General features: G+C 38.3%; 1 protein-coding gene across 4 annotated transcripts in view; it reads left to right on the forward strand.

The window, feature by feature from the left end:
* The first annotated feature begins 7,124 nt into the window (after positions 1 to 7,124).
* The window catches only part of slc6a9 (solute carrier family 6 member 9), a 54,139-nt gene continuing 40,024 nt past the window's right edge, over positions 7,125 to 21,239 (forward strand). The window contains exons 1-2 of one of the 4 annotated variants that reach the window (XM_087812021.1): positions 7,125 to 7,260; positions 18,100 to 18,337. In XM_087812021.1, the coding sequence (XP_087668147.1) occupies positions 18,308 to 18,337 (30 nt within the window). In that variant the 5' untranslated portion in view covers positions 7,125 to 7,260; positions 18,100 to 18,307. Of the gene's footprint in view, positions 7,261 to 15,860; positions 15,981 to 18,099; positions 18,338 to 21,239 lie in introns of those variants that run through there. The other 3 variants (XM_087812024.1, XM_087812020.1, XM_087812022.1) reach the window with 3 other exon arrangements.

Consider the following 21,239-nt stretch of genomic DNA (forward strand, 5'->3'; position numbering starts at 1 on the left):
TCTGAACTTTCTTATATACATGGTCTGTGTTGCAGGACCAGTCCAGTTTACTGTCCAGCCACACACCAAGGTACTTTTAGTTGTGAACTATCTCGACCTCTTCGCCTCTGATGGACACTGGACGTGGCTTTATCCTGGACCTCCTGAAGTCCAAGACCAGCTCCTTGGTCTTTGAGGTGTTCAGCTGCAAGTGGTTCCTCTCACTCCAGTCTACAAAGTCACGTATCAGACTCCTGTACTCGTCTTCGCTGTTGTCCCTGATGCATCCAACAATGGCAGTGTTGTCAGCATACTTCTGGACGAGACTCAGCGCGGAGTCGTAGCAGATGGCTGAAGTGTAGTGCTCCTGTACTGCATACCACATTGTCAGACATGATGTCTTTCAGCCTGACATACTGTGGTCGATCAGTAAGATAGTAAGATAGTCCGAAATGTCCGAAATGTTCTACTCACTCTCATGTCTGCATCTTTCTCATGTCTGCAGCACATCCTGATGTAATTCACTTCAAGTTAATAATGTCAAGTACAGATGTACTACATAAGTGGGACACTTCTTTTGGCATCCATTTGGGATGGGAGGAAAAAAGAAAACTATCGAGAATCTACTGGTAAAAATTAGTTGAAAGCCGCACAATTTGTAGTAGAGAATACAAGGATGTCTTGAATCTTTCCTCTAATTGATGCGATTTTGAAGAAGTGTGGTTGAAACAGTGAGTAGGTTCATGTACATACTGAGAGTAGCTATAGTTTCTAGTATAGAATTGAACGTCGTAGCAAGATAGTGGCTAGGATCAGGCCAAGAACAGAAACTTGTGGAATACAATAGTTAACTTCGGTGTACATCGTCAAGAGGTGGTGAATATTTTCATAGTAATCTCTATCTGATAGGTCAGACTTAAAATATTTTTTAAAAAGAGTACAAGTACAGAAACACAGTCTTGTTTACATCTTCTTGTGCTCCTGAACTGATTGCCCTTATTTGTGTCACTGGTGTCTTCGTCTCACCTGATCACAGTTCCCCTTGATTGTTGTCTGTTTAATACTTGTGTGTTAGTCTCTGTCTTGATGACAAACCTCTTTGGTATGTGTTTTTGCCTGAGTCAAGAATTCAGTTCTGGCCATTGTTTTGTGCCTTGTGTCAGTGCCTTTTTGCCTGCTATTTTGGTTTATAAATTAGGTTACTCTTCATTCCGGTTTCCTGCCTCTGCAATTTGGTTTCCTGTCTCGAGTCCTGACAATCCAGGTTTCACTAGCCCCAAACTATGTTGTCTAGCTCTTCCCAAGGGGACCCCAAGGCCTTTTTAGACTAGTTGAGAGACATGGTCTCTCCAGCGTGTCCTGGGCCTACCCTGTGGTCTCCTACTTGTCGGACATGCCCTGAACACCTCCCCAGTGTGGTGTCCTGGAGGAATACTAATCAATGCCTTATCCACTTTACCTGACTGGTCTCAATTTGAAGGAGCAGCTATTCTACTCTGAGCCTCTCCCTGCTGACTTTTCTTCTCACCCTATCTTTAAGAGAGAGCCCAACCACACTACAGAGAAAACTAATTTCAGCCGGTTGTACCTGTGATCTTGTTCTTTTGGTCACTACCCACTGTTCTTGACCATAGAGATTTGGCTTTTGGCTTAGCGCTCTCTCTTCACAACCACCATGGATCGCAGTGTCCGCATAACTGCTAATATCGCCACAATCTGCCTGCCTATCTCATGCTCCCTTCTTCTCTAACTTGCGAACAAGACCCCAAAATTCTTTAACTCCTCCAGTTGGGGAAGGATCTCAAAGTCCACTGAAATTCTGTCCATAAAAGTTATGAACTAAATCAGGACTCCCAGAGGGACATGGTCAAATGACTTCTCCAGATCCACAAAACACCTATGGACAGATTGGGCGAACTCCCATTGTCAAGAATCCTGCCAAGGGTGTAGAGCAGAACCAAAGTCCCACAACCTGGTCCGACTACAGTGCTCCTTCTGAATCCGAGGTTTTGACTACTCAATCTGATACCCCTTCTTAAAAAGAGGAACCACCACCCCAGTCCAACAATCAAGAGGTACTGTCCCTGATGATCATGCAATGTTGCAGAGGCGTGTCAGCCATGATAGCCCTGCAACATCCAATGCAAATCTGGGTGGTTCTCATCCAACCTAGAGGCCCTGCAACCGAGGAGCTTTTTAACCAACCAACCAAACATGAGGAGCCAATATCAGAGTCCCCTTACTCCTTCTGCTGCTTCCACTGCTTCCTCCTAGGAAAAGATGTTGAGTATCCTAAAATCTTCTAAGTTTCCAACGATATGATGTTTATAACATCCCAAGAAGAGGTCGGCAGCCTGCCATTGCCACTGTACACAATGTTGACAATCCACAGCCTCCTGTGGTGCCTGATAGCCCCAACCAAACTCCCCCCACGTCTGGGTTTTTCCCCGCTTGGCCTGCCAGTACCTATCAGCTTCTTCAAAAACCGGCAGGCTAAAATAGAGGGGTCGGCTTCTTTCTTCAGCTTGACGGCATCCTTCACCGTTGGGGTCTACAAACTGGTCCTGGGATTACAACCACGACAGGCCCCATCCACTTCACGGCCTTAGTTCCAATCAGCTGCCTCAACAAATGAACATGTATTATACACATGGCACATTAGAACTCTACGTCTCCCAGCTCACCTGGAACATAGTTAAAGTTCTCTCTTACAGGCATCCTCCCCCGACATTGAAGCATACTCACCACCAGATGGTTGACAGCTCCGCCACTCTCTTCACCCGACATTTGGCCGCAAGTCCGACTTAAGCTTCCTTTCAGGCACATGTGACAGCTGGCCTGCAAAGTCATTGCAAAGTCATGGCTCAAAGAAGACTAAGGGAAACTAATGTGGACGTCTTACTCCCCTGCAGTAAGTCCCTCATCATGATGATGTTCTGCTTTGAAGTCATTACTTTATAAACTAAAGTTCTCCCCTGTTTAAGATCTCGGGAAAAGAGAGCTTATGGGAGTGGAGGCCATTGTAATGTAATAATGGGCTTCACTCCTGACATTTCCAGTGGGCACATACATTTCTAATGTAAATAATTCAATTAAAATAGAGTTTTATACAAACAGACACATACTGATGAGTACAATAGAGGTCCAAGATCAATTTGAGATGAAATCAACACATTTGTTGCCCTTATAGGTATAACATATACACCCTGCTATTGCACCAGTACATTGTGACAGCTTAGCACTCAAAAGGTTGCCATACATAGACGGGTACAAAATACCACATGAATTAACTGCAAAAGCATTTCCTCTGCGTTAATAAACCTGCACAGATTTCTTTGTCTTTCCATCAAAAGTTGGTCATGTCCAAGATCAAGTTAAGAGTCATTTTAATCTTTAATCCTCATATTTATATATGAGTTTATATGTTGACCTATGTAGTGAATATAGGGTTACATTGTATCAGAACGACCAGCGCTCTGGTTTTAAAAAATATTACAATGTAATATTTTAAGAATATACCTTAAATAATGGAACACCACCTTTGAGTCTTAGTCCAAAGGTAACAATTAATTTTTCCGTGGATAATAATTAATTAATTGGTCTTGTTAATTCATTATGAAACACTAGTTTGAATCAATCTCATTAGCTAAAGTCACTACTTGTTGTCTTGATTAATGTTCTTTACTGAAAAAGAGGCTCTTAAATTGATTATACAAAAATGTGAAAAATGGTAAAGGAAACTGACACTACTTTTTATAGGATTTGTTAAAAGAAATGAAGAGAAAAGGGAGAACAGTTAAGAAAAATTGAATGGAATGATGATGCTTGCTTTGACAATTTGGACATCATATCTGACACTGTGGTGTGCAGTACAGGAGCACCTCAGGGGACAGTACTGGCCCCTCTCCTCTTCACCATCTACACTTCAGACATCTGCTACAACTCAGAGCTGAGTCTCGTCCAGAAGTATGCTGACGACACTGCCATTGTTGGATGCATCAGGGACAACAGCGAAGACGAGTACAGGAGTCTGATACGTGACTTTGTGGACTGGAGTGAGAGGAACCACTTGCAGCTGAACACCTCAAAGACCAAGGAGCTGGTCTTGGACTTCGGGAGGTCCAGGACAAAGCCACGTCCAGTGTCCATCAGAGGCGACGAGGTGGAGATAGTTGACAACTATAAGTACCTCGGCGTGTGGCTGGACAGTAAACTGGACTGGTCCTGCAACACAGACCATGTTTATAAGAAAGTTCAGAGTAGACTGTACTTTCTGAGGAGGCTTCGATCATTTAACATCTGCAAGAAGCAGCAACAGGTTGGACAGGTTGATCAGGAGGGCTGGCTCTGTGGTGAATGAAGCTGGACTCACTGGTGACAGTTGCTGAGAGGAGATCATTGAACAAACTACTGTCCATCATGGATGATGACAGTCATCCTCTGAACACTGTCATCAGTGAGCAGAAAAGCAGAATGAGTGCACAAATGCTCCTTCCCAGGTGCAAAACAAATAGACTCAAGGACTCATTCATTCCTCAGGCTATTAAATTGTACAATTCTGAGTTTGGGGGCAGGAGTTGAGTGAAAGTATCTGGATGTTCTGTTCTATGTTAGTCTTTGTATCCTTTGTCTTTGTTGTTTTTCTTTGATCTATGTTCTTTTCTTTATCTTTAGACTTAGATTGTGTCATCTTGTTCTTTCTCTTTATGTTCTTGTTCTTATTTTATTTTGATTTATTTTTTATTTTTTATAAAAAATTGCTGTATGTATTGGCTATTGGAAAAAAAAACAATTTCCCGAAGGAGACCTCCTGAGGGATCAATAAAGTTTTACCTTACCTTACCTTACCTTGAAATCATGGAAGGAACAATATTAATTAATCAGAAAGTACCTAACTTGAAGGCTTTGATCTTCGTTAGATCTTGAAGTGTCAACTCTGGGAAAGCGTTACAACTTAATTTGAGCTAATCTTGCTACCTCAGATCATTTAAAAAAATCCCAACACATCAATCAATGCAAGAGTGATAATGTCATAGTTTCTTACGTCGAGAGGAGAGAGGTGGTCCTTTGTTGCAGGCTGGCAAAGATCTTCCTCGACCGAGTTGGCATAACGGACCAGAGACGTATCTTGACTCGGCTCAAGGGATCACAAGTCTTTGACGCATGGATCTTCTCTGGAAGAGCAGTTTGGTTGCTTGGTGGAGCCGGAGAGGTTCAGGCTTGCTCGGCTGGCTGCTGGAGGTTGGATTGCCTGCAGCTTGCTTGCGTCTTGAGAGGGTCATGCAGCTGGGGAGACTTGCCACACCAAGTTGCAGGGTAAGACCGAAAGCCATTCAGTCGTGCTCCTGGATTGGTGGGTGACATGTGATTCCTCAGCACCCATTGGCTAGAGATTAGCTCTGGTCCACTCCCTCTGTCCTTCTCCTCCTTCTGATTGACTTTGAAACTTCTTTTATTTGACGTTATTGAAAGATCTGAGGTTCACACATAATGCTAACTAATCATATCTTTCCCAGCTCTTTCTAGGGTTCAGAATGATATCAAACATTACTTGTTATGAAAACACAATATTGACTTGTTCAAACAGTATATAGACATCAAAACCCTTATGTTTGGTTGTATAGTGCATGTGACTTTCTTCCTTGGCTTCTCTTTACCTGAAAATATCTTATTGAACAAGAAAATGACATTTAATACTCTACTTAATACTTTAATATAAGTCATCTGGTGTTTCTGGTTCTCTGTGGTCATTCTGGTTCTCCGGCCATGTGACCTCTTTATGGTGACACCACCCTGTCTGTGGTGCAATATTGTGAAATTCCCCACCAAAGAACATTGTTGAATCAGCAGATCTGTAAAGACAAAAAAAAACATTTTCCGAAGAAATTGAAGTTATTGCTTAATTCTTGCTATTCTTCGTTGTGTAAACCATTTTGTAACCATCAAAAGACCAAATTGGAAATGGAATCAAATGGTAACAGAAAGTTAATTGACCCAGGCAGTTTGTTATTTATATTTACGTTCTGAATTTCGATTAAAAAAAAAAAAAAGTCTGGCAACTATGGTACTACAAATTTAAAAAACACAATCTCACTCTGTACAGTAATTTTAAATGTTACACTTCCACACATTTACTAATTTCCTAATTTCATGTTTCAAAATACTTAACCTCAAATATAAGTGACATCTGAATCGTTTTCACGTTAGAACACCAACATTTTCCCACTTCTCATCCCTCCCTCCTCTGTCTCACCCCTTCAGTCTCCAGCGGACCACCGCTCCTGCAGCCCAGTCTCTTCATCATCAACCACCTTTCTAACGCATCCACCCCCCACCACCCCTCCTACCCCAACAAATACTCAGGTAAATCGCCTGCATGCGAGATCTTCCTCGGTCATCCAACCACCATCTCTTTGTTCTGTGGAAGCGTCTGCTCCATCCATCCGTCCGTGCACGCAGCTACGCTTCCACACCTGCAGTCGTCAGTGGTGTGTCTGTAGCAGCCATCTGATAACACACGCACACACGCACACACACACACACACACACACACACACGCCCTGGACGCAACGGTTACCGCAGCTGGCAAAAAGGCGCAACACATTGACTCCGGATCCACGCGTGGATTCATGAATGGATATCATACCGTGCACGTCATCACCCGCCGCGCGTTTGACTGACAGAATGAGATGAGATCAGGCTTTCTTTTTGGATTTGCGGATTTTTTTTTCAATTCAATGAATTCTTCAAACATTGTTAACGTGCTTAGATGAAGACGACATGCATTTTCTGAAGTGTTGGGAAACAAGAGTGTGACACAAGAGAATGACTAAACTGACACGTCAATAACGTTCAAATAAGTCAGAATGAGTTCCTTATTCTGGTTAAAAGAAATGAAAGGGGCTAACTTTTTATATATATTTTTTCTCATTATTCTGGTTAAAAGAAATGAAAGGGCTAACTCCTTTTTTTTATGAAAAAAAAATACACACACTTAGTAATTCATCGATTAGGATTTTTGAAAACGTTTCTTGTTTTTGAATAGTTCTGAATTGAATTAAAGTCACGGTTTGATTTGGGGGGGATCAGGGGGGGGGGCGGGCCGTGAGGAGGAGTCGTTGGTCAAACAGAGAAGGAAGTTGACACTGTGATGCAACGGATCCCCTCAGTGGACCCTCATATGAGGGGTTAAAACGCCGGCGTGTGCTCACACACGCATGTCACACACACCACGAGGGGAAACGCCATCACAGACCGATCTTCGTCCAAACAACTTACCAGGTGGGAGACGTTGTGGGTATGTGTGTGTATGTGTGTGTGTGTGTGTGTGTGTGTGTGTTTCAACTCAACTTCTTTGGCAGATAGTACTGAGGGGGGTTACTTGTGTGTGAGATCTGGCGGGTCTTTAGAAGTAAACACAAATAGAATGAAAATGATTCAAACGTTTTTCACTTGAATCTAAAGTAAAATAAATTAAAATTAAATTTTGAGGAAATGTTGTTGCCTTTACTGACTTTGTAGCTCGTTTTCTACCGGGTTTTTGGTGCACGTTCTGGAACGCTACTGCCTCCTGCTTTCTAATTAAGATTTGTATTTTAATATAGATGGAGAGCTAGATGGAACTTTATTGATCGCTCGGTAGGTCTTTTGTGGGAAATTGTTTTTCCAAATAGCAATACACAGCAGTATAGACGATAATTCATAAAAATAATAGAATAGAATGTCATGATACTTTATACTTTTGCGCCATTCCTGCCCCCAAACTCAGAATTGTACAATCTAATAGCCAGAGGAATGAATATAAGGTAATGCAAAACTTTATTGATCCCTCAGGAGGTCTCCTTCGGGAAATTGTTTAAATATATACTGTATATATATATATATCAGTATATATAGAATAGAATGATTTGAGTTATATACCAGATACCAAAATATGTTACTTATTATAAAGATACTGTTGCATTTAATATTATCAAAACGTTTTTCATGCTTTTGAATTTCTAAGAAATAAATGAACATTTTTTATGCACCCTTTTCTAGAGAAGAAAGAAGAAGAAGAACACGCAGTCATCATGCTTAGTAAAGTACAATTATTTTTTTTAACTCTGCCTTGATTCTGCTTTAAATTGTGTCAAACACATAATCTACGTTAACATATTTAGAATTTAAATGATAGAGAAAGACATTTAAGGGACATGCCCACTGTAATAAAGGTAACTCTTGCAACAATATTACAGATATTTATTTATTTATATCTTTCATTTTAGGCTTTTCTCCTAAGCTTCTCTTCTTTTAAAATTCTGGTTCTTACTTTCAGAGCTATTCATGGTCAGGCTCCTCCTTACATCACTGATTTGATCCATCCTTACACCCCAGCTCGGGCTCTGAGGTCTGTGGATCAGAATCTACTGATGGTTCCTCGCACACGGTTCAGGACCAGAGGAGAGAAATCTTTCCAGGCTGTTGCTCCTAAGCTCTGAAAAGATATTCCTCTCTCTCTGCGCTTCATGAAGTCTACTGAACTCCTTCAAGAAACATTTTAATACCCTTTATTTGTGCAGGCTTTTTCCTAATTTTCTAGGACTCTTGTGTTTGTCTTATACCTTTTAGAGTTTTTAAACTTGTAGGAATTTTTTCTGACCCTGGTCTAGAAAGGTGCTTTACAAAAACTGATACTTACTTTTAACTTGTATATCTTTTTTTTAGAACAGGGCACATGTAATTTAGTTTTCTGATTGTAAAGCATGTGTGAATTTGTTAGATTGAAACACGCATAAAAAATGAATTTATGAATTAATTAATTTTCACCAGATAGTAATAGGAACCTAAAGGCAAAAAAACCCTTCACAGACGGAAATGTTATCCTTCACCTCCTCAGTTTAAAAGAAACAAAAGATTATTTAGTTTAAAGTCTTGTATTGTTATCCGTTGTGACATGTAGTATTTGTCCTGCTATCATCGTCAGGGTTTTTGTCGTATCAGCTGCTTTGGGCATTAACTAATTGACTTTGTCATCCTTTCTCGAAGTAGTCCATGAAAATGGTAAGCATTTAGAAATTATTTTAACCTTCCCCTCTATATCTATTTTATTAACTGCTGCCTCTTCTTCTTTTGGAGTCGTCTCTATTCTGAAGTTGTTTTCATCCATCTTTTGATAAATTCGATTTTTTCTGTGAAATCATATACATTTCTTTTTACAAAAACACATTTTTATTCTTAATTTTACCTTGGAATTTATTTATGACTTAAAAAAAAACAAAAAACGGGTATATTTAAGAATTCATGACCTTTAATAGAATGCTGTATAACAAGCGTCATCCTTATTGTTGTGAGAGTGTGTTTTAGATCGCTACTGCCACCTGCTGTATGTGGGACCTACAAACCTCATCGTTTGTCAGAACCAAAAGACTCAGAAAAACCTCTGTCAAATGAAATGGACTCAGAAAAGCCTCAATCAAATGTCTACAGGCCTTAAAATAATTGTTTTAAGACAACATAGTCCTGGATTTGAATGCCTCAAACAAGATGGCATGGTTAAAAAAAGAAGTAAGTGAATCGGTGCCAGGGAACACACATTTGTGGCCACGATTTAGGATTTTGTGGCCATGAATTACTTAAAATATTACAATCTACTCCCGATTCTTCACCAGCCCTAATAGTTCAATCGGTGGTGTGCATCACACTTGTTCCAAAAGGCTTGTTCACACCCAGTACTGAATGTTATCATCGTTCTCGTTGTGCTCTCCAGGCTTCATTCTTTATTTAGTTAAAACATTTACTCTGGTTACATGATTTAATTTCTCCTTTTTTATTTTTCCTTTATTGTATTCCATGAATATAATTTTTATTTAATTTAAATATATTCTATTTACTCTGTACAGTCATCACCATTAAACTATCCTGCATTGCTTTTAATTCCCTGGCAATGAACATGATTCTGATGCAATGGCTTTTTATACAGCATTATGCATTTAATAGCAATTGCAAGCTTACCGAGGCTTGTGACGAAACGGAAGAAAGTTGTAATGGATAAATTAAATAATTTTAAGTCATTGGTGGCAACTTATTACTGTTTTTTACATAACATATCTAAGACTAACAAGTTTCAGGGCAGTTAAAGTAGTCCAACTTTTATTTTGAAGTCTGTGGGTTTCCATCTGATAGAGGTTTTCTGAATCCTTTTCCTTTGAAAAATGTTTTTTCGACTCATTTTCAATGAAAGAAGTTTTGTCCATTTCATCCAACTGAGGTTTTTCTGAGTCCATTTGGTCTGACAAATGACAACGTTTTCAAAGAAACCTGGTACTTTACTGTAAAAGTCTGTCTAATTAGCACATTGAAATATGACTTCTAAAGCTTTCAATGGCACATCGAATGCTAAAATGTTGTCTGATTGAATGATGGAAAAATGATGTAGAGTGATGGAGTTGTTAAAAAACAAAAAACGAGTTTTGAAGGTGTTTGCTCTCTGTGTGCGTTTCTAGCTTATAATAAATGAGTGAAGGAGAAGCTGTGTTGTTTTCCGGGAAATGTATTGCAGTTACAGTATGTATCAAAGATGGAGACAAAGAGCTAGCTTTGGATGGGTAGTACTTAATAATTTTCATGTCATTCACAGACAAAGAGCTACTTTTTAAATCTACAATTATACATCACAATTATATTACTATAACTCATTTCACATGGTGGAGCAAGAAGGTTGTGGGTTGTGTATGTTCTACAGGCGACGGGTTCAGGTGGGGCCCTCCTAGAGTCATATAAGGGGACTGGTGGCAGAAAAAAAAAAGAAAAAAAAGAATAAGAATAATAAAAAAACAATTGAAATTTCTAACTATGTTAAAACTTAAAATAATAACTTGGATAAATGTATTCATAGGTATTACACAAGATGTAAACAATAATAAATAAGTGCATTAAATAGTTATGTTGAAAGTCGAAAAAAAAAAAAATGGACAAACATTGTGATACATTTTTATTTCTTCTTTTTCACCTCAAAACTTTGTTTTCTAAAGAAACAACGACGACGACTGGACTTATACAGACTCCTTACGTCTTATCTCTTGACCCTCAAGCCTCCACTGGACTGTAACTAGAACATGTCAACACACATTGTGCATGCATGCACACACTCAAACACACTTCCCTCCATATCAGCCAAACACACTCTACAGTTTGTTTGCTCACCTTATGTAGATCCTCCCACCATATGTTACTTTAAGAAAACATCTCATAAATAACTGCTTGTTATGCTCATTGAAGCAGCTTCTATAAGATAAAATATTATTTATCATCTTTATTCTTATTTTTTAAGTCCACCCTCTTCCCCTTAATGAAAACAATTGAAACAAATGAAAACGACCTCAAATTAAATGTTCTGTATTTATTTTTATAACAGACCATAATTGGCTGCTTAACTTTTTCATGGGTCTTTTTGCTTTCTAATATTTACTTGCCCTCTTTCTTTAATTCATACGTGTGATTTTTAATAGTGCAGTTCATGATTTATTTCTCATTTAAGTTTGATCATAACTGATGGTCTTTTATTTTAAATTGATAATTTACATTTCTTGTTCAACTTTCTTTGAACTATGATTATCAGCAACAATCAGCAACATAGTTTTTATTGTATTTTACATAACATTATAATTTAATGATTTTCTTTTAAATTATTTTTTAATAATTCAAACCCTTTTATGGCAAACTTTAGTTTTGGCTTTTACATTTTACATTTGAAATCCAGTTATGACCTCTATTCCTTTGGGTTACAGTGTCAATGGTCATTATTTCAGATAAATAAAGGCATTTTAATGATGGTGATTGTTGGATATTGTGATTCAGGAATCATCCTTTTTCCCAGAATTAATCATTATATTTAATAAAATCGGACAATCGACCGTGACCACCAGAGGGCACCATATAGATAGATGGATAAATAGATAGATAGATAGATAGATAGATAGATAGATACACTTTATTGATCCCTCTGGAGGTGTCTTTCGGGAAATTGTTTTTCCAGCCAATGCAGACAATAGATTCATAAAACAAGAACAAAGAGCAATAAAAAGAAAGTGCAAGATGACACAATCTAAGATAAAGAACATAGATCAAAGAAAAATAATGCAGACAGAATTAACATGGAATGTCACCTTTTCACTGCACTCCTGCCCCCAAACTCACTGATGACAGTGTTCATTGGATGACTGTCATCATCCATGATGGACAGTAGTTTGTCCAGAGATCTCATCTCAGGAACTGTCACCAGTGAGTCCAGCTTCATGCCAACCACAGAGTCAGCCCTCCTGATCGACCTGTCCAACCTGTTGACACTCCTCTTGGCCACATTCCTACCCCAACACACCACAGCATAGAACACTGGCCACCACAGACTGGTAGAACATGCAGAGGAGCTTCCTGCAGATGTTAAATGATCGGAGCCTCCTCAGAAAGTAAAGCCTACTCTGAAGTCTATAGAACTGACATGCATGAGTTCAGATTGTTATGGCGATATACCTGAAATAAGTTCGCGACTTTTTCCTACCAAACTGCAGAAAACGTAATGTTTCTTTGTGTTATACTGTAATGTCCTATACTTTGGAAAGTTATCACACCTGTACTATAGATGTTCTATTCTGCAACTGTTTTACCAAGCCAACTTTTCTTAATAACCAGTCCAATTAAGTAGCTGCAACACTTTTGCTTCACTTAATGATTTCTCCTTTTATATAAATGGATGCAAAAGTCAACAAGGAAGTATAGTGACCGATAAAATAAACAGTTTGGTGAAACGTTTTAACATCAGTGCTTGAAAATGCAAATGCTCAGCCTTAATATATAAATCAGCAATTATAATTGTAATCTCAAGGACATTTTTTATTTTGTTGATCAAAATGTATACAGTTTTCTTTTAACATTTAAAATGAATTTTAAGTGTCTAATCATAACATAGATTTACTTACAGTTTAAATATATATGTTTAAATGAATCCATAAGAAAAGAAATCACTTCCTTTAAACGGGCAGAAACCTTGAGCAGAACCAGAGAGAAGCGGAAGTGAACATTGATTGGTTTGGTGAATCGGATAAACCGAAATCAATACATAATGAAAAAAAATGTTTTTTTTAAATTATGAGTATTTAAATGACTGCATCTATGAGTGCGCACAAATCTTTAAATATGTCAATCATTCAAATGAACCAGAACCTCTGACTCCCCTTTACGGAAAAGGTATTTTTTAAACATTTCTCACATGGGTCGTTAGTACAGAAGTGCTCCGGTGAATGTTAATATTTTACATATCCAGCTATTAAAACGAATAGTTGATACAGAGACAGCCAGGAGTTTATTAAAACATTTTAAAATGAAGTTTAACAAGAATAAAACTGCAAATCAGTACCTTAAAGCACTGAGAGGTTATGATGAGGGTGGCGCACGGTCGCAATACATGCATACATACGTTCATATTTAACGTGGGTCCTTTCACAAATTTATACAGTATTGTGGTTACATAAAAATTATTCTTAATTTTGCCTTTTTCCCCAACAATAATGATTAAATCCGTTAGCGAATTAATCATATTTGGGAGTAGAGTCTGTGAAAAAAAAAAAAAAAAAAGTTTATTTCCTCGGAATGAGCAAACCAAATTGGAACACAAAGAGGTAACAGCGGCACTCTGAAACTCAAACTTGAGTTGGAAATTGACACAGTAAACCATACAAACTAAAATAATAACTAATTTTACCAGGTCATCTTCAATCCAGTCAGTAACCCAGAGCTGTGTCTCAAATCGCATACTTGCCTACTCAAAGTAAGTCTTTTTGTGCGTAAGTGCGTCTCAAATCTTAGTATGCGAAATGTAGTGTGTCATGCACACTAAATTTGCGTACTCAATGGACACTATCTACCCTAAACAGCCGCCATCTTAGTGATGTTGAAGTTGCGTCATATAGATATGCATATACAGTATATGCATATATATGCATATAGTTACAGGTGCATTTTCAGCCAGCAGTAGAAGGATGAGGCGGCGTAAATATCTCACGAATTCTATTTTTAGTTTCTCATATTTTTTTCTTTATTTCTGCTGCCAGCACGTGTCGGCGATAGCGATCCAACAGCTGGTTGCAACCATTGTTAAATAGTAGTAGAAGAAGAAGCTGTTGCGTCATTTCCGGTTAGTGCAGTGTTTGATTTGAGACATACTATCTGTCGAGAATTAGTTAGTACTAGTTAGTACGTACACTATATGCATACTAACTTCTAGTATACTAAGACAAGTATGCGATTTGTGACACCGCTCGGGTCTTTCCGGAGAGTTGCATCACATGCTCCGACTCAACGCTTCAATGATCAGAGAAACATGGCTTCGCTCACAATGTTAGTTTCATTCATGAAGAGAAACAATATGTTAACTTATCACCCTTATTTGTGAAAAGAAAAATGGCAGCAGAACTAGTAAGTCCGTAAATTGTAAAACGGGAATTGTAAAAGAGATGTTGACAACGCAAGAAAAAATACATCATAAGCCTTCTGTAGCTTGTCAATACCTAATCACTTCTGGGCCAGGGAGAACATGGAAATGAAACATTTGTTTAAAAAGTCTGTTTTTATCGCAGACCTCCGACTCAACGTTTGTGGTGTGACGTACCATTCCTTTGCAGCTGTTACCAGGCCAAGGTCTCTCTTCTGTTTAGACTGATAAGAAGTCGGTGTTCTGCTTTTTCATTTCTCAAGCAAGATAACCGGAGCCTCAACTTCAATTCAAGTGGTTCATTATGGTTAAACAAATAATCCCTGCCCACGTCACAACACATCACTACTAACACAATTATCATCATTCAACCAACATTATTAATGGTTGCTGTCGCAAAGTAAACACAGCGATTCACTGTCGATGGGAAGATTTTCAGATTGCTGTATTTATTAAAGTATTTAAGGTTGATTCCAGGTTAAGTTTTTTAACATGGCTGTGACCTATTCTGAAATATCTATGGTAACACACCCGCTTTCTGGCAGTTAATGTTTAACATGAGCATTCACCTTTCCTCCTCCTACCAGTTCTAAGCAAATACATCCATGGAGAGGTTCAATGTGCTTAAGGTCAGAAGTGATAACCTCAAATGTGGTTGACTTAAACTGTTGGATAATAGGAACCGGTGACTTTTGGACCGGTTCACTCCCTACTCCTTCTCAAAATGAACAATTAGGGTGGTTTATCTTCATTATGAATAGCTGCCCATCATTAGTTAAATCAGCTCCTGCATCCATGCTGATAAGAGAGTATTTTTCAGAAAGTCACTCCCTTCAAGATGTTCAGTACAAAGAGGTATATATTTCATGGCTATCATCTTTTAAAGATATATATGTAACACAGTGGTCCTGTAACGTTGAAGCTTAAATGGTTTGGAAATTAATTTTTTAAGGCTCATAGACTGTAAATTGTCAATTATACATGGGGTATCTGTTTGTATGTTTGGGTGTCTGTTAGGTATGTGTTTATCCCTGCTGAAAATAATAATAAAATAAGTTACTCTGGTGTAAACGATCAGAGTCACTGGGGAAGGAGGACACATTACTGCCAAGGGTTAGCACTCTTAAGCCCCTAAATTGCAGGTTGGAATTATGTACCCTGTAAAAAAAAAAAAACTTTTATTGATTTTTCAATTCATACACTTTTAGTTTTGCCCCACTTCGACTCTGTTTTGAATTGTTTTTAGATATCAGTTGCCAACTAACTGATATCTCCTAACAGGCTGTTGGGCCGCAGGACAGATTTGGAGTGTCCTCCTGCCACTCCTACTGGCATCAACCAATGGCCCTTTCCTTCTTCTGTGTGAACATACACTAGTAGATCTGCCCAGTGGGATGCAACCAGGGCTACTATGACTTGTTCACAGACTTTGCTGTTCAGTGCAGTAACTTTCTGACTTCTGTTATCTTCACCATCCTTCAAACCTGGACAATGAGAAAAAACTGTTTTCATGTAGGCTCTGCTGAGTGGATGAGTGAGTGTGCACGTTTTTTTGTATCATTTTTAGAAACTCTATTGTACGGAAGTATTTATTTGATTTATAAAACGGTAAGGTAGACTGCTCGAAGATAAAAGCAAAAGTATTTAGCTTTAAACCTTTAGGTAACAATTTATTATTTATGTTTTAGAATTTGCTTTTCTTCTTTTGAAAGACTTTTGAACAGTGTGTGGTAGTTTAAAGTTTAAGTGCCACATTTTGCCTGTTTAACAAACTCATTATTTGGCACCGATCCAAGGATGGATTGGATACGTAAATTGCGTTTTCAAACCTAATAGTGCTTAAAATGTTTTAATGAGCATAAATAAAATCTTTGTAGAACCAGAGAGTCGCAGAAATCTGAGCTGTTCATTGAGAACTTTTGCTTCAGCACGTTGTACAACACAGAGAGTGACGATTCATTAACTATTTGATCTAGATGTCAATTGAGACCATTCCCTCAAGCTATTCCAGATAAACACCAACTTTCATAGTTTACCTTTTTGAGGGTGTCCACGCTCATCTTATGCACTCATTGTAGCTGGGATGTACCCCATCGAGCCGTCAATAACAAGCGGCAGACATTAGTTGATGGCTAAATTTAGGACCATTTAAAAATCCAACTTTTATTCTATCTTTACAAAATCACATTCTATTGTATTGAGTAATATTGCTATGTTGAATAAAATAACGTGTGTCTATTTCATTTGCATATACACACAGATTTGTGACACATGTGTAGTCATGCTTTGAAATACTGGCCTTCGAAGCTGCTCAAAAAGTTTCCAGGCCATGCAATGGCTTTGAATGATTACGATCTTCACTCTTGCATTTTCCTTGTACAAAGATGAAAAAAGACAAAATGTATGCTTTTAATCCTGAAATTTGGCACAACATTTCAGCACATAAAACTCTTTTTTATTATTATTTTGATTATTTGGAACTGAAGTATAGATCTGCAAAAGCATTTCGATTGAACCTAATAAATAAAGCAGTGTGGACACGAGTAATATTATTCTGTGCAGAAATAATATATCGTGTTGCAGGGTTTAACCTTTTTTGGCACCAGTTTAGAAGTCATTCAACATTTTTGACGATTCTACTAGACACAATAAATTTGTCTAGGATCTGTGAACTTTGACAATTTCCATTAAATTCCACCTTGTGACATTAAAAAGAGGGAAAAGCAAAACATATTTTAATTGTTTTAAGCGTAAAATTACGTTAAACTTAAAATTACATTAGCTTCATGATAGAGAGTTGGAAGGATGGATGGATGGATGGATATCTAAAGCAAGGGTAGCTGAAAGTAACTTGCTCCTTTAAGAAACATCTTAAGACGTTTTTATTTGTTCAGGCTTTTCCTTGATTTTCTGGAACTCCTGTTGTGTTATCAATTTTATCTTGATCTTTTAAGTATATACTTTATTGAATATTGTTTTGATTGTTTAAGCGCTTTGTGACCCTGGTCAAAAGCACAATCCAAAAAAAATTACTTACTTACTTATAAAACGGAGGAAATTGATTTTGATGATTAAACCTACAACCCTCTGGTGGCTTATGAACTCATCTTTACTGCATGATGCTGAGAGGCACCATCAGTCACTATTGTCCACGGAAAACAATCGAAGCATTATTTGGCGATAAAGACAAGCAAGAGATTGATGTTTCTTCTTTTAAAAAACATTTACAGATAAGAATATGACGGCACATATTTTATGGTTTTCACATCCAACATACCAAGCATGCTACTTCCCAAGTACCGGTATATGTTTCCACTTTAGCCCTCAACATTCAGTGTAATCGTTGCCCTAACAGTTAATCTCTTTACACAAAAGGGCACTTTGTTACTGCAGCTGCTTTGTGACAAAAATGCAAATCTCTTACCAGTTTTTCAGATTCTTTCTCTGCCTGTCTTTATTTCCAGTGGGTTTTGTTTGAAATGTCAGGATTAAGTTTTTATCACCCGAGCACAAACTTGTTTTGATGGCGACAGAGGAAAGAGGCAACCATCGACCCCCCCACCCCAAACTCCACCTTCTACTATCCAACCTAACTTCTTTCTCCTTTTTTCTCTTCTATTACCCCTACCTCATGTCACATGACCCTTTCACAGATTAGGTGGAAAAAAAAAAACTTTCCGGATTTAAGCCGAACCAACACAAAAGCCGCGACACCACTCCAGCTACACTCCCCAATACGAGAGGCAGAGGACGGATAGAAGGAGGGGACGGCGGTCGAGTGAACACGAGGAGAGCAGAGGGGCATCACAGCAGAGACGGCCGCACAGAGGCAGCGGATCTTTGCCATCAGAGTCGAGAAGGATGGAGGTTAAACAAGTTGCTGGGATCCTGGTGAGTTCACTTGTGACACACACAGCATTTTCCAAGCTCAACAAAGTAGACACCTGTATATGTGTGTTTTTGTTCTCGGTTTGTAACAAAAAATGGTTGCATTTGATTTTCTTCAAGAGCAACACTCTTTCATCTTCTCTATCCTTGGGTTGCATTTTTCTATTAGATCTTGCATTATTTACAGGCGGATCTATCAGATCCCACAAACCTATACAAGCGTTTTTCTGTTGTTTCATTTATGATTTAAGATGTTAGTTGTATCTAGCTTTACTCAGGTAGGCTTGTAGCCTCTTGGACACATCTGGTCCTCTGACTTTTATCATCTATAACTGCTTAATGTTTCACACTTCTTACCAATCATAATAATTGTGTGCACGAATGCTCCTTCCCAGGTGCAAAACAAATAGACTCAAGGACTCATTCTTTCCTCGGGCTATTAAATTGTACAATTCTGAGTTCTGGGGCAGGAGTGGAGTGAGAGTATCTGGATGTTCTGTTCTATGTTAGTCTTTGTATCCTTTGTCTTTGTTGTTTTTCTTTGATCTATGTTCTTTTTCTTTATCTTTAGACTTAGATTGTGTCATCTTGTTCTTTCTCTTTATGTTCTTGTTCTTATTTAATTTTGCTTTAATTTTTATTTTTTATAAAAAATTGCTGTATGTATTGGTTATTGGAAAAAAACTATTTAGTATCAATAAAGCTTTACCTTACCTTACCTTACCTTATATTTTTTTAGATCATTCAAATTTTCTTAGCTAATATATATATATAACGCGTATAAAATTGTAATACTTGTAGTCTAGTTTACTGGATACATTTTTTCAAACCCAAGTTCATAGTGAAGCGACGTGAGGAAGATGGCTGTCTATGTGCAATTGGCCTAAGATTCACCCCCAGTCTGTTTTTGATGTTCGTCTGCAGCTGTCGGATGACCACATGAGTCGCCCTCCACTTAAGTTGTTTAATCTTGCTGCACCACATGGTCACTCAGAGCGCAAACTGTTATTTTGTTGTCCTAGTTAAAATGTTTTCATTCTCCTAGACCCTAAGGTGACACTGTAAATGTGTATTTTAAGGACAGTCATCTTGAAAGTTCCCCCAGACCTTGAATGAACTTTTTGTGGTTTTTGTATGTAGTTTTTTCCTAGCTAGGTTTCTGATTTAACTTTGCTTGTTTTCCCAGATCTGCACAACTCATCATCAAAAAGTTGTTCAAAACTTTTTTTTAAATATTCCAAAACTATATAATAATCCACTTATTAGTTTAAAAAAAAAGTTTCTTGTACTAATGGGCTTTGATACGTTTGTCAGTGTGCGGTTTTTGCTGGTGCTTTAAATAGAGACTTGGCATCATTGGCAGTCAGGTCACTTCTCCTTTTCTCCCTCTCTTTTCCTGATTCACTCTGCCACACATCTTGAGAGAGGGATAAACACAAACTCTCCTGACATTCAAACTTCTTTTGAACTGACACCATACAGTAGATTAACTTTCCTTATTCTCACCAAAGCATGACATTCATCCACAGTGAAGACATGGACTTTCTTTTTAAATCATTCCTTTTAATTAAGTATTTGCATTGAAAATGGAAATGAAGCCTTTGTGTGTGATTCCTTTAAGATCAAACTATAGTTTGGCTCGTTTACTTATCATTGCGCCAAGGGTTTGCTTTCTTCTTAAGGATCAGCTGTCAGTGGGTAAAACACATCCGTCTCCAGTATTTCACCATTTGAAACTTCTCCATACTTCTCTCCATGGCTCAATACTTATGAGGTGTTCCACGAGGTTCCCTTGTAGGGCCCCAAGTTATTTCCTCACAACATATATTTTCACTTTTGTAAAATACACAGATTTTTCTTCCAATTAGAGATTCCCAAGTTATTTCTGCTGTTCGAGCTCGTCTTAATGATGTCACCAGTTAAACTAAGTTGATCTTTAGACCGTCCTTGAGGCCTGATGGGACAAGGGTCTATCAGGGGCCCAATCTGAAGGTAAACATGTTTGGTGTTACACAAGAACATTTCTTGCAGAGCTCATGCCATTAACACCCTCAAGCGGCAAGAAAGTTAATTATCATCTATTTGAACCTTTATTTATGTGCTTTAATACAGGTCTGGTTTTCCGGGAGTGTTTTAAGGATTTACATTTGGCCTCCCAGATGGCTGGTGGATGAACCCATCACTGTAAATCTTATACTATGAAAAAGGCGCTTGCTTCCTCCTCTTCTTGGCTGGTAGCCTTCTGTCAGGTTTCTTTATTTCCAAAACTTTATACCCCAGCTCCTTCCCAGAGTTCAATGCTGGCCTCATATCCTCAATCTTCCTGCGTTGTCTTGGACTGGCCTGGAAGCCGCCACTTCCACTGGGCGGATGAGCAGATGGTGCCCTGGCACAAACCTTTATAGGGCAGAAAGCTGTCTCTTTGTTTTTACTCCCAAATGACTTCTTTGGACACGTTTTTCTTTAAAATGTTTCCAGTTTGGAGCGAGTTTAAGGGTGCAGAGGGAGGAGGAGTAGACTGGAGGGTCTGCTAAGTTCTGATAGCTCAGGAGATCCACATGAATAAAATCCTGAATTGAATACTGTGTGAGACTTTTTACATTTTTTACTGGGTGTCACTGCTTGGGTGCCAGCACCTAGCTTAAAATCAGTCTCTCTCTACACTGCTCAAAATCCACAGAGACTAGACATAATAACACTGAATATAATGTCCTAAAATGTCATCGCATGGTGATTGGATGACTTGTGTAAAGTCATTTTCTTAAGGCAACAGTGTTGCAGGCGTTATGGCCATTGAGAACTGTTGGTCAGAACCATAACAGGGCGTCTTTTTATTTATCTCTCAATGTCTGTGAACATGGCCCATCTATTCCACTTGACTGCCAATCGGGATGAAAAGTGCTAT

The sequence above is a fragment of the Callionymus lyra genome, chromosome 16 (genome assembly GCF_982586985.1).
Source record: "Callionymus lyra chromosome 16, fCalLyr1.hap1.1, whole genome shotgun sequence".
In the NCBI taxonomy this organism is placed as follows: domain Eukaryota; kingdom Metazoa; phylum Chordata; class Actinopteri; order Syngnathiformes; family Callionymidae; genus Callionymus; species Callionymus lyra.